Source organism: Mobula birostris, chromosome 3, assembly GCF_030028105.1.
Source record: "Mobula birostris isolate sMobBir1 chromosome 3, sMobBir1.hap1, whole genome shotgun sequence".
NCBI lineage: Eukaryota > Metazoa > Chordata > Chondrichthyes > Myliobatiformes > Myliobatidae > Mobula > Mobula birostris.
Window position 1 is genome coordinate 193677937 of NC_092372.1, and position 14130 is coordinate 193692066.

The following is a 14130-nucleotide window of genomic DNA, read 5'->3' on the forward strand; positions in this document are numbered from 1 at the left end:
TCTGCTTTGAGTCTTTTACACTGTTTATTAATTTATAACCCAGAGTAATTCTGGTGTATTGAACCAGAGGGGATAACTTCACCCACCCCAAAAATGAACTGAACACAATCTATGGACTCACTTTCATCTCATATTCTGGATATTCATTGCTTATTTATTATTAATATTTTTTTCTTTTTGTATTTGCATATTTTGTTGTCTTTTTACACATTGGTTGTGTGTCCTTGTTGTGTGCACTCTTGTATTGATTCTATTGTGTCTCTTTATATTTACTGTGAATGCCCACAAGAAAATGAATCTCAGACTTGTAAATAGTGACATGTATGTACTTTGACAATAAACTTACTTAAACTTTGAACTTTGCACTGCACTGCTACCCCAGAACAACAAATTTGATGACATCTGTCAGTGATGGTCCATCTGATTCTGATCTATTGGTACCCAGTGGTAATTATGCATAGCTGGTTTGCTTAAACCACTGGATTACTTCTGTATAAACTTATAACTATCTTTTTGCTGTACAGGAAAATAAATACTCTTTTCATGTAATTTTACATGCCTGCTTACAATCCAACAATATCTTATACAGATATTGTTGTATCTCATGCGGGGCATAAGGTCCTCTTTAGACTTATGTCCAGGAGATACCAAGTTATTCTGTTTCAGAAAAAAATCAATTTCCATTAGATTTATTTATTGATTCATGAGTTGACTGCAAAGAAATTCTTTTTATATAGCACAAAATGCAAATATCTGTCGTGTTTCAAAGCTTTGGCTTGATACAGTTCACAGCTATTGTGTGCCTGTGTTTAAAATATTGAAAACTTGTACTTCCTTTGATTAACCCCACAAGTTTAAAAAGAAGTGTAGATTTATTTCATCTAGGAAGTTTATTTAATTTAATTATTTGCATTCAGTTTCTCAGGGTTTCTTCGCCTTGTCTACCTTGATAAATAATGCTATCTGGTAATTAGAAAATGTTTCCACTATATGTTGTCGGATGAATTGATCTTAACTAATGATAGTCCTGTGCTGTTTGAACTTGTATTCTTCCCTTACAGGCTTGGCATCACCAACATTCATGAGTCCCCTGTCTTCACCTCTCTCATCCAAGATAAAGAACAGTACACCAGTCATTTCCAAGCCACATGAAGGTGGGGAGTCACTTTTAAGAGCAAATATTCATGAAATTATTTTAAAATATTGATAAAGGATCTAGTGCTTTCCCAGCGCATATGACAAATAAGATCTTCTCGAGCTTCCATCCGGGTACGGGTATCAGTTATAACTGACATTTCAATGACAAACTCTGCCGTCTTCATCAGGAATGATGCCTGGGTATGTCTAGTCTGGTGGTATTTATACCCCTGTAGTCCCTCCCTCTTGATTGGTTAGTTCTCATCCAATCAGGTTTCTCCTCTCCCACCTTGTTTACAGTTGAATTCCAGCTCGCTCTTAGAGTGAGACCTTATCCTGACCCTAATGCTGGAAGCCCGAGAAGAGATTATTCATTCTTAACTATTAGTTCATTGACACCAATGGAAGTTACTTGTGAAATTAATAGCTCAGAACTTGAGGTCAGAGGCAAAGCATCAAAGTTTGCTGCCGAGCTTAAAAAAAACTTCCCAGAAGGATTGAGGGATCTCTGTGACAAGAACACTTCCTTTTCCAATGGTGCCTGCTATCTGGCATCAATTCAGAGAGTTGGCACATGGCCCAGAAGTGGCATCTCCTCAAACTGCCTGCATTACTAATCACATTAACTTATCAAATTGAAGTGTCACAGCTTGAAAGTGCATGTTTTTTTTTTAATTTTGAAAGCACTGTAGGTATTTTTTAAAGTTATATGCAAGGGAGGGGGGAGGTTGTTTATATGCAAACAAACATTTAAAATAGAACCTGAAAATTTAAAATGCAAAGCAAACCTAATGAAAGGCCGACCCAAAATGTCAACGTATCATTTCTCCCCATTGACGTTGCCCAACTTGCTGAGTTCCTCCAGCATTTCGTGTTGCTCAAGATTTCCAGCAGCGACCAAAGTGCTACACCTGCCTATTAGCAGCCCTTTCACCTCCTCCCTCGACTCCATTCAGGGCCCCAAACAGTCCTTCCAGGTGAGGCAACACTTCACCTGCGAATCTGCTGGGATTGCCTATTATGTCCAGTGCTCCTGATGCAGTCGCCTTTACATTGGTGAGATCCAGTTATAAACTGGGGGACCCCTTCATTGAGCAACTCTGCTCCATCCGCCAAAAACAGAACTTACCGGTGGTGAAACATTCCCATTTCAACATGTCGGTCCATGGCTGCCTCTTGTGCCTTAATGAGGCCACCCTTTGGATGGAGGAGCAACACCCATTTGGGTTAGCCTCCAACATGACATGAATATTGGTTTCTCCTTCCGGTAAAGAAAAATTTTCCTTCCCTCTTCCCTCTGATTTTATTCCCCACTCTGGCCCTTTAATTCTTCTCACATGCCTATCATGTCCCCTTGGGACCCCTCATCCTTTCCTTTCTCCCATGGTCCACTCTTCTCTCCTATCAGATTCCTTCCTCTCCAGCCCTTTACCTTTCCTACCCACCTGACTTCACCTACCTCCTTCTAGCTATCCTCCTTCCCCTTCTCCTACCTTTTAATTCTGTCATCTTCCCCACATCCTTTCCAGTCCTGAAGAAAGGTTTTGGCCTGAAACGTCAACTGTTTATTCATTTCCATAGATGCTGCCTAACCTGCTGAGTTCCTCCAGCATTTTGTGTGTGTTGGTTAGAATAAATCTCTTGTGCTTATAACTTGAAATATAATATTTCATCGGAAAAATCCCTTAATTTAAAATTTGAGCAATATCTATGGCATATCATACTTTAAAAAAGAAAACACTCAGCTAGTTCATATATCAGTAATGTAGAATCTTCGGGGTATTTCACAAAGGAATTAGAATGTACACATCTGAAATTCTCATTCGTTCTGGATTTTCCTTGGCTCCCTTGAAGAAAGCAGCTTGTATGATGGAATAAATACTGAATCACTGAGCATATGTAGTTTAAAATTACTTTCAAATTTTTAAATAATTTGTGCACAGAAATTCCTGAGCTTATGTGGGTTTTGCAAGGTATTACAGCAAATGCACGTAATTTTTCTGTTATTGCTATTAATTCAAGACCATGTATGTCTCAGGGCTTTAAACATGCCTCTAACAAAAAAAAAAACAACTGAAGATTTTATGAGAATAACTTGCAAAGTTTAACGTTCTTTCTTTTCATGTCTAGAAATTGAGGTCAGACCTGATTTGCACTTGGAAAGTGACAGGAAGCTTGATAAATTGGAGTCATTCCTGGGTAAACTGCAGAACAGAAGTAAGAGCTTGCTTTTCTTTTGTCGCCGCTACCAGCTGTATTTTGTATATTTCATTTTTTTGTGCAACTTGCTACAATTATAACAATTCTATAACAGTTGATCTTGAAATTGATTCCTGAGCGTGGATAGGGTGTGTAAACCTGAATGAAGCTATGTGAACACAGCTGATGTCTCATTGTTCACCTTAAAAGATTTTCTAAATAGGTGCAATCACTTTGACAACATTTACGTCAAAGTGCCAGAGTATTGGTATGATTCAGATTTAGCTCTATTGAAAAACAGAATGTTTCAACTTGCTTAGCAGATAGTAATGCGATTAAAGTCCCCTCTCACAGAAGTAGGTACTGATTTGCTATTCATCAAATTTATCAATGAGCACTAGATTTTTTGTGAAAATGTGGGAAGAATCTGGATGAACTTCTAGTGGGTATTTTCAATTTCTTGTTAACTTTGACACTGTGAAAATTATTTCTGGCAATGCTCCTTTTTGCAGACAGCTATCAAAGGACACATGTTCTGTCTTTGTTGCTCTGGAATTAACACAGTTGAATATTTGTCCTGCAGTACCAGGACATCAGGATGCTGTCATAACTGTAACTGGACAATCGGTGAAGGAAGTAATGAGACCTGACGATGAAGAAACCTTTGCAAGGTTCTACAGACATGCAAACACACTTGTCATTCAGCCAGGAGCTGTGGAGATCGACGAGGAGGATCTTGATGCTATCTTTGATCCCAATGTACCAAAGTATGACACTGATTAAACAAATGTCATCTGAATTTTATAGACAATTGTATTACTTGATCATATGGCTTTAATTTGAAATATTTGTCAGATTTGTGTTGAAAAGGAAAGCTAAGCATTTGCAACATGTCCATCTCATCGTTCTGTGAATGATCAACTGTATGGACATAAAAGCACAAAAAGCTGGAAATACTCAGCTGGTTAGGCAGATTCTGTGTGTGTGTGTGGGGTAGGCAATAAAATTAATATTTCAAGCCAATAAGGTCCCAGGTCAATGACTTTTTATCAGAACTGAGTAAAATTAGAAATTGGATTTTAAGGTGTACAGAAATGTAAGCAACCTGGCAGACAGTAAGGAGAGATGAAGATGCAGGGTAAAGGAGTGTGGTAGTGAGATGGATAAGGAAACTTTCTAACTACCTCCACCCCCACCACCACTTCACCATTCCCCATTCCTGTTTGCCTCTCTCACCTAATCTTCTCATCTGCCCATCACTTCCCCCTTCCCTTTCTACCATGGCCTTCTGTCCCCTCCTATCAGATTCCCCCTTCTCCAGTCCTTTATCTTTTTTACCAATCAACTTCCCAGCTCTTTACTTCACCCGGCTTCACCCATCATCCACCACCTTGTACTTCTTCCTCCCCTTCCCCACCACCTTGCTCTGGCCTCGTCTCTTTTTTTCAGTCCAGATGAAGGGTTTCGGGCCGGAAACTTCGACTCTTTTCCATAGATGCTGCCTGGCCTGCTGAGTCCCTCCAGCATTTTTTGTGTGTTGCTTTGTAAATTAATGCCTCCTGGCACTGACGTGGTCCTAATGCAGTCACACAAGATGAGTTGTAGATGGACGAAAGGGTCGGTATTGGTGAAGTGGGCTGAAGTGTATATTTCTGTGCTGTGTAATTCTGTTTCACCTAAAGAATTGTTTGATTTGTACTGTGGCAATATTTTATGCATGCTTGCAAATTCAAATGACAGAGCATTTTTGGAGTAAGGATTGTTTCTTTTGAGGCTGTTTTATTTGCTTGCATTAGAAGCATCTTTAATGTCCTGAAGTGCAAAATGAGTTAGAAGCTGATGGCGTTGGCGGCTGGTGGGTAGACAATAAAGCTATTTTTCTCACCTAGGCTAACCTCTGCAGTAGCAGAACACAAGCGGGCTATGAAACCTGCACGAAAAGTTCAGTCTTCACGTAATCCACTTAAAATGCTTGCTGCTAGAGATGACATCCGTCAAGAGTATACAGAGCAGCGTTTGAACATTGCATTTATGGAGTCAAAGAGAATGAGAGTAGAAAAAAGTAAGTGTAATGTTGACATTATTAATTTACGGCTACTTTCTTAGATTTTTTATTGAAACATTAGATATCAAACATTCATTACTTTAGCCAGCCAGTGGTGTAATGGCATCAGCATTCGGCTTCAAGTTCGAATCTGGCCGACTCCTTGCACGCTTTCCATCTGTCGAGCATTGCGCTAGCAACTCGGCCTCATAAAAACCAGTCCAGTGTGCCAGAAGGAACAACAGCAATTCATCACTTTATAATGGGACCTGCATGGAGGACGTTCATAGCCAGTTGACGTTTGTTCTCCACGATATTTCTTCATAATCTCTAGTGTCATATGCATTTCTGTTGCTTTAGATAAACCAGGCTTAAGGATTTTCTGGGATTGTTCAAGAAACAGCTTTGAGGATTGTTCAATAGGTTCTTATGGAACAGGCCCAAGCAAAGTTGTATAAGAAAGGAAAAAAGTAATTCTTCTAAGTGCTGCTGCGCTCTCTGAGACAAGAAACAGAGCAGGAGAAGGGCTGGTGTTTATGCCCAATACCTATTTCTTTTATAACACCAGCACTGGTGTCCCAAACAGTTTCTCAGGGATGAAATTATTGAAAATTTGTAAGCACAAAGGAAATAACTTCAGAAGTACATAACAATAACCTTAAGATGGTGAGTAGTGTGGTTCCCAGCGGGACATTTGAAAGAACAGTACATTCACTCTGAACTGCACGATGCTAATAGAAAAGCAATGGACAGTGCCATGGTTAACACATCTGAGCTTCCAACCATCCCTCTACATTTAACACAATCCTATTCCCTTCTGCTTGTACTCCCAGATTTCTTTTAAATTACATCTGTACGCTTACTAACCATTCCCTGAAGATTGAAGATTTTCCTAAATTATCTATTGGGCAAATTAGCAATAATCTTCTATTCATAGCCTCTAGTTTAAGATATATATGAAAACATTTTTGCTGCATCATTCATATGAAAACATTTTTGCCCTTTCATTCCCTTGGTGCGAAGTGTCGACGTTTACTTAGTAAGATTGCATACTTTGATCAATACTTTCTGGAAGATTTATCGCCACAATCCTCTCAGACAGCCTCTGCTATTTTGCTACATCATTTTGTCTAAATCTGCTTATCGTGCCAGACTTGAGATCTTTCCTTGTACAGATTAAAGTTTTATTTATAATAATCTACTCTCTTATATGCTCCCCATCCCGAGGCGTTGATTCTTGACTGTTGTGTTGTTGCCCTTCTGGTATTTGAAAAGAGCATTTTCCATTACTTGTTGATCAAAGGTTAAGGGGCTATTTTACTACATCAGATACACCGCAATTGAGCTGAAAAAGCTCTTATTTGATGTTTACGAGTGTGTGCTTGCCAATTGGAGTTGCCGTTGGGCAGCGAGAGCCCTGCTGTATCTTCTGTGTACCCTACTCCTACTGTACCGAACCCCTGCTGAAGTCCTGCACAATGCCACGCTACTCTTGAGTGAGTTCAGTTTAGAATCAGAGAGTTGTAGAGTTGCTTCGCACACAAACAGATTCTTGTCTATGCCATCCTTGTTGCATCAGGTTCAGGTTTAGAATCTTTTATATATATATATATATATATCGATCGATCGATATCTCACCCCACAAACACAAGATTCTGTATGTGCTGGAAATCTTAAGCAACACACGCAGAATGCTGGAGGAACTCAGCAAGTCAGGCAGCTGAGGTCAATAAACATTTCAGGCCAAGGCCCCTCGTCAGAACTGGAAAGGAAGGGAGCAGAAGCTGAGTAAGACGTTTGGGGAGGAGGAGGGGAAGGAGTACCAGCTGGCGGGTGATAGGTGAAAGCTGGTGAGGGGGAAGGTGGGAGAAGGATGGGGGAATGAAGTAAGAAGCTGGGAAGTGATAGCTAGGAGAGGTAAAAGGCGGAAGAAGAAAGACTAATAAGAGGGGACAATTGACTGTGGAAGAAAGGGAAAGAGAAGGGGAATGTTAAGGAGGAGATGGGTAGGTGAGGAGCAGAGAAGGGGTAACCTGAATGCAGAATGGGAGAAAAAAAGAGGAGAGTTGGGAGATACCAGAAGTTGGAAAAATCTCAGATTGATGGCTACCCAAGCAGAATATGAAGTGTTGCTCCACCAACCTGACTTTGTCGTAGTCATGGCAGGAGGGGAGGCCATGGAGAATATCTTCCCTACCTTTTCAGGAAAGAACTGAGCAAATGTTTTTGTTCAGTTTTAATTTTTTTTTGCTAGTTTTCTCTTGTGGAAATATTATACTTGCCACAAAATCACGTTATTTTGAAGGACATATATAGTGAGGTCACCTTCGTTTGTGGCCCGAGGAGGTGCTGTGTATCCATTCTGTCTGCTTCCCAAAAGAAACTTTTTGCCTTTGGTACTAGCCACTTCAGTACAGTACTGAAGTAGTGAAACACCATTTCTCAGTTGAGATGTTAACCTCACCTGCAAGTCTCCAGGACTAGATTTCAAACAAGTGGATTTCCAACATTGGAGAGGGTTTGGTTCCCAAAAATGATTCCAGGATTGAAAGGTTTTTCATAGAGGGAGCGTTTGATGTCTCTGGGCCTGTACTCGCTGGAATTCAGAAGAATGAGGGGGGATCTCATTGAATCCTATTGAATGATGAAAAGCCTCGATGGAGTGGATGTGGAGAGGAAGTTTCCCATGGAGAGAGAGCCTAAGACCAGAGGAAACATCCTCAAAATGGAGGGACGTCCATTTAGAACAGAGATGAGGAGCAACTTCTTTAGCCAGAAAATGTTGAATCTGTAGAATTCATTTCCACACACAGCTGTGGAGGCCATGTCTTTATGTATACTTAAGGCAGAGGTTGATAGACTCTTGATTGGTCAGCCGTTAGGGGATAGGGGAAGAATGCAGGAGATTGGGGCTGAGAGGGAAATGGATTAGCCATGATGAAATGGCGGAGCAGACTCAATGGACCAAATGGCCTCATTCTGCTCCTATATCTTATGAAGTGGAAAAGTTCTCCCCATTGTCCTAAAATCACAATATTATACTACCTGGAATCGGCTCCTTAACTGGCCAAGCCCACACCGACAATTAAGCACCCATTTCCACAAATTACATTTTATTCTATTCACATTCCAAACAGCTGGCCCTGGAATCTACCATTACCAAGGCAGTCAACGATACACGAGGGCAATTAATGCAATGTCCATTGACACGTACGAGGAAGCCAGGACATCCAGAAGAAACACAGACTGGGGAGTCTGTTGTGCCAGGAGTTGAGGACTGTACGCAGATCTGATAGAAATAAGTCTTGTGTACACAATGCTGCACACAGAACACTATTGCTAAGTTACAACAGGTGGTACTTGTCTCAGAAGTGTGCCTGAGCCCGTTTAACTGCAACGCCCCGTTCCAAATCGGTCCACAGCATCAGTCATGACCTAACCTGTGGTGAGCCCAAATCCAAGAGACCTCACCACCGGTGTGTTAATTCTTTTATATCCTGTTTGCTTCCCTCCACCCCTACCTGGGTCAATCCTTTGTCCCATCACGTGACAGTTGCCTCGGGCACTACAGTTCAGGTCTGAAGAGACAATACTTTGGTCACCTAGCACCCAGGTCACCCTTCCCCCGCACATCACACATTTGATCCCAGCAATTGTTCCTTGCGCTCTCTGGCCGACATTTTAGGATTCTTACTGCAGACTCCTTGTGCATGATTCCCTAAAGGTTAGCTTGCAGGTTGAGCTGGTGGTAAGGAAGGCAAACGCAATGTTGGAATTCATCTTGAGCGGCTGAGATTATAAGAGCAACGATGTGATGCTGAGCCTTTATACGACATCGGTCAGACAGCACGGAGGGTGCTTGAGCAGTTTCTCACATCTGAGAAAAGATGTGCTGGCATTGGAGAGGCTCCAGAGGAGGGTCATGAAAATTATTCTGGGAATGAAAGGGTTAACATAGTGAGGAGCATTTGGTGACTCTGGGCCTATACTCACTGGATATTTTTAGGAGAATGAGATGGGGATCTTATCGAAACTTATCAGATATTGAAAGGTCTGGATAGTGAGGATGTGGGGAGGATGTTTCCTGTAGTGGCACAGCCTCAGAATAGAGGGACATCCATGTGGAACATAGATGAGGAGGAATTTCTTTAGCCGGGGGTAGTGAATCTATGGCATTCATTGCCACAAACGGCTGCGGAGGCCAAGCCACTGATTATATTCATAGTTCTTGATTAGTTAGAGTGTCAAAGGTTACGGGAAGAATGCAAGAGAATCGGACTCGGAGGGATAATGAATCAGTCGTGATAGCAGTCATCAGGCAGAGCAGACTCAATGGTCTGTATGGTCTAATACTGCTCTTATGGTCATATGGAATCATTTTTGAATATCTGTAGGTCATAAAGTGTATTTTTTGTAAGTCTGGATTTTATGTCTTCTTACAGCTTTGATTCTCTTTTTTTTAATCTTTTAACCAGTGTCAAAAAACTCTAACTTTTCGGAAATGGCATTAGCTGGGCTGGCCAGCAAAGAGGATTTCAGCAGCGTCAACCTCCGAAACGTGAATTCAACAGAACAAGTGTCAAACAACAGTGCTGTGCCATACAAAAAGCTGATGTTGCTGCAAATTAAAGGTTAGAAGTCATTCTTTCATGAACAGCTGCCCAACCTTTAATGTTATCTTGGGAAAAAAACAGTATTCCCATGTCCCTATGCAATTTCTGACAATATGCAGAACAGCTTAAATCTAAACAAGTCCTTTTTAAAACAGTAAGTTGAAACATGGCTTAAGTGTTGAATTGCTAAATGATTTCAACTGTCATTTTCAGAGCCAAAATCCAGAGCAGTAGGATTTTTGAGGAGGAGGAGGGAAAGAAGGGAGCAAGTACAAATCTGATTTTGAGCAATATCTTTCCTGTAATAATTGCATTCAAGATGATGCAACATTGCTTTAGTGACTTGCAATGGTAAAAGCCCATGTCTCGATCAGGTGTTTGCTTTGGGACTTGGCACGGGCTTATTTCATCAGGTTGTGGGTAATGTTATCTTTTAGCTCTGTAGGAATTTGTAAAATCCTGATAGAAGTATTCAAATCTATTGAAATTGTTGACAGTGCTTCCAGGTACAGGAGACCCTAAAGTCTGGACATTATAGTGACATCAGGGAGCACACGTCAACTTGGGTCACCCACACCAAACTATGCTAAGTGGGTAAACTACAAACATTCAGAGCCTTAGACTCACATAAGTTTGAGTGTGAGGTTCTGCATTTTTGTAATTTCCCCACCTCAGAACAATTGCCACAATTCCCCTTTGCACCCAACTCCAGTCAGTGCTCATAGCCCGGACCTTGGCCATCTCTCCAACTGACCACCAACCACAGACACTCCTTCCTTGATCTCCACAGCGGCAGCATTTTGTAGGAGGATGGCATTCTCTGGGGGTCTCAAGCACCATGGAATAATGAAGATACGAAGTGACCATAAAAAAAGAGGAAATAATGGAAGCAATCAACAAATCAACCAGCATCTCTGGAAAAGAGAAAAGGGGTTAATGTTTCACTGCCTTCATCAGAACAAATGAGGAAGCAAGTTAGTTAGTTAGTCAAGAGAGCACAGGGAAAGGTTGGATGAAACAAAGTGACTATCTCTACAGTGAGCCGTGGATGATTCCAGTATTTTCAGAGCTGTCTGGTTAATGAGGTGACCTGTAGAGAGACAGAAGAAAGGGGCATGTATAAAAAAACATTTGAAGTATAGATCAGAACTATTGCTAAATCTGTTAACAACAGAAGGATCATGGAAATAGCTAGTTCTCCAATGTCATTCTTCTGAGACTTTCCACATCAGTATTTCTGAGAGGACTTCTTTTTCTTTAACAATGGCATCCCCCTCCCTCCATTGCAGTTGACAGAAGCCCCAGATCACATCTCATGTTTCCCACACCTCTGCTTCCAGCCAGAGCAAGGATAGTTCCCCTGGTCTTCGCTTTCCTTCTCGTTGGCCTCCACATCTTTTGCCAGATTTAATAAGCAGGTGAAACAGTATTTCCCAGCACATCTTGAGGATCTCAATGAGACCATTCTTTTCTTGATTCCCTAGTTTACATTTGCAACTCCACCAACCATTCTCATTTCATGGTAATTTTCCATATAACAGCAGGAGATGAAACACTTGGATCCTTTCTTTGACTTTTCCCATTGTGCAGGGGCCCAAGCAGTGCTCCAGGTGAAATAGTAATTCACTTGCACATCTTCCAATTTCATACATTGCTGAAATGTGGTTTTCTGTATGGTAGAGAAATCAAACAGATTGAGTGATTACTTTATGGAAAACCTTTGTTCCGTCTGCAGGGGCAACCATGAGCTTTCCGAGGCTCATTCTGACCTTCCTATCAATTGCCTCCTGCACTGCTCCAGAAAAGCCTTGTGTAAGCTTGAGGACTGGCATCTTGTCTTCCGAATGGACACACTACAGCCTTTGCTTTTCAATGATTTCAGATGACTCCCTCTCTACCTTTAGAACTGAACTGGCTGCTTTTTGTGTAAGGTTATCCATTTGTAATGTTAACTGGGTATTTGTCTCTCATCAGACACTGTCTCTTGGCATTTGCGACAATCCCCTTTTGATTACCAGTTCCACTGCAGCTCTGACCTGCACTTCACAGCTTTATGTGTCCTTTTTTTTTTTTGCTTTTCAACTGAACTCATTAACCTAATAACCAGACATTAATAAACATTGAAATCTCACTTCTCCAGTTCTGGTGCAGTTTGTCAATGTGAAAAGTTAACTGTTTCTCTTTCCAAAGATGCTGTGTGATCTACTGACCTACCCAGCATTTATTTCAGACTTCCCACATCTTGTTTTTGTTTTATTTTCTATCTGCGTTTTTGGTTTTGGTTTAGGTGTCCCTGGTTTAAGTTGTTGCAGTTTGCCATCTGGTGCTCTGTGCAGATTGTCTGCCATATTTTCCAACACTGAATTTAAAAGTAATTGGTGTTGAGGCAGATAGGATATTCCAAGCATTTGGGAGAAATGCTTCATGAATGTTAAATTCTCCCTTCAGCAATGCACACAAAATGCTAGAGGAACTCGGTGGGTCAGGCACCATCTATAGAATTATAAATGTTTGCAGTTTGGGGCCTAAAGCCTTGAATGGTTCTTCCTTTAAATAGGAGTTTAGCTGGTCTTGCACTAGTCAGGAAGCCTGCCATAAATTCCAAAGTACAGCGTTCTGGGAATCCCATTTAGAAATGAGAATGACCTGTTGAGCAAAGAAATTAGAGAAACATCAGTGTCTAAGTGGTGCCTTCTGCAGCTCGGACAAAGTCGATCATTGTTCCACAGTGGAGTGGAGCAAGCACGACTGTGCATTGGGTCTTGGTTGTTGCATGTCCTCCAGACTATACCGCACCTGACCTGGTATGATCGGACACGAAAAGCAGAAAGCTCTTCAACTGCGTGTAAGAATTTAATGCAGAAGTCAGTAGACTTCTTTAAATAGCTAAGAACTTAATTGTCCAGCAACTATATTTACAGAATGTCACATTTAAGTTTGTTTTGCTATATTTGTACTTCTTTCTGGTTTAGGTACTTACTGCCGTTACGCCATTGGCTTTTAGCAATGAAGGTCCACTATACCTGGCAGTGTTTAGGGCTTCCTTCATTATGTCCGTAGCCTCCTCTCTGTTTTCACTACACCAGTCACGCAACATTTCTGGACATTCAGAAATACCGTTGCACTCGGGTGTAAAAGGATTCTTCATTGCTGTTTCCATAACAATTTTGTTTTACCAGTCGAGGTTGAACCACCAAACCTGGAGGACTGGTAGACCACTCTTCGTCTGGCCTCTGCCCTTTGACATGGGTGACCCTACGAAGAGCCAAAGTATAATGCTCTGACACCAGCCAACCTCACTGAGGCACACAAGCCTCAAACACTGCAACAAGGTTGTGGTTCTCTTGGAGGTTCTGGTTTAGTTGATGGAACTGAAATTGTAAACTACCAAAGTGTTCCTAGATGCTAGGTTTGCACATGTTTCAAGCAGTTACGCAGGACAAAATATTGAACTGAAATAATTCCTAACTTGATTTCCTAGGTCGGAGGCATATCCAAACCAGACTAGTGGAACCAAGGGCGTCGTCGCTGAATAGTGGGGACTGTTTCTTGCTGCTAGCTCCTCAGCACTGCTTCCTGTGGACAGGAGAATTTACCAATGTGATTGAGAAAGCTAAGGTTAGTCTGCACTGTATGTAAATGCCTGTGGAAACAGACTTAATGATAGATTCTCAAGGTTTCCGCACCTCTTTCAAGAACATAAATTAGAAGGTTGTTTATAGAACATTTCACCACTGCACATAAACAGTGCTTCCTGCCAGATGTCTGCATGAGGCAAGATTTCAGAAGCTGTGTATTTCATGGGATTGTGTGTGGGTTTGTTTCTGGTGAGCTACCCAGGTACCTGGTCTTCCGGTCATTTTAGTGGCTATGAAAAGAGTAATGCACCTGACAGGATGCGAAAACTTCCTCTGGATACAGCACTTATGGAGCGGTTAGCTAAGAAATGAAGTTCAGATGTGCTACAGGGAGAAATGCAGAACAATTAACAGAAGTCTGTTCTTTTGTTCCACTTCCTTTTGCATGTTGCAAGAGACACAATAAACCATTAGATTGCCCAAGTATGGTTCAGGGGATTCATTAAATCCAACTCTTAGTTTCTATTTTGGCAGGATTAACAAGTGAGATTGGTATACA

The 14130-nt window shown here is 41.3% G+C and overlaps 1 protein-coding gene across 29 annotated transcripts in view; it reads left to right on the forward strand.

Moving 5' to 3' along the window:
- Positions 1-14130, forward strand: part of svila (supervillin a) — a 279438-nt gene that overhangs the window by 225683 nt on the left and 39625 nt on the right. For all 29 annotated transcript variants that reach the window (XM_072253924.1, XM_072253940.1, XM_072253926.1 and 26 more), the window contains 6 exons: positions 1062-1154; positions 3268-3354; positions 3920-4103; positions 5226-5398; positions 9856-10011; positions 13475-13611. In XM_072253924.1, coding sequence (XP_072110025.1) covers positions 1062-1154; positions 3268-3354; positions 3920-4103; positions 5226-5398; positions 9856-10011; positions 13475-13611 — 830 coding nt within the window. The remainder of the gene's footprint in view (positions 1-1061; positions 1155-3267; positions 3355-3919; positions 4104-5225; positions 5399-9855; positions 10012-13474; positions 13612-14130) is intronic.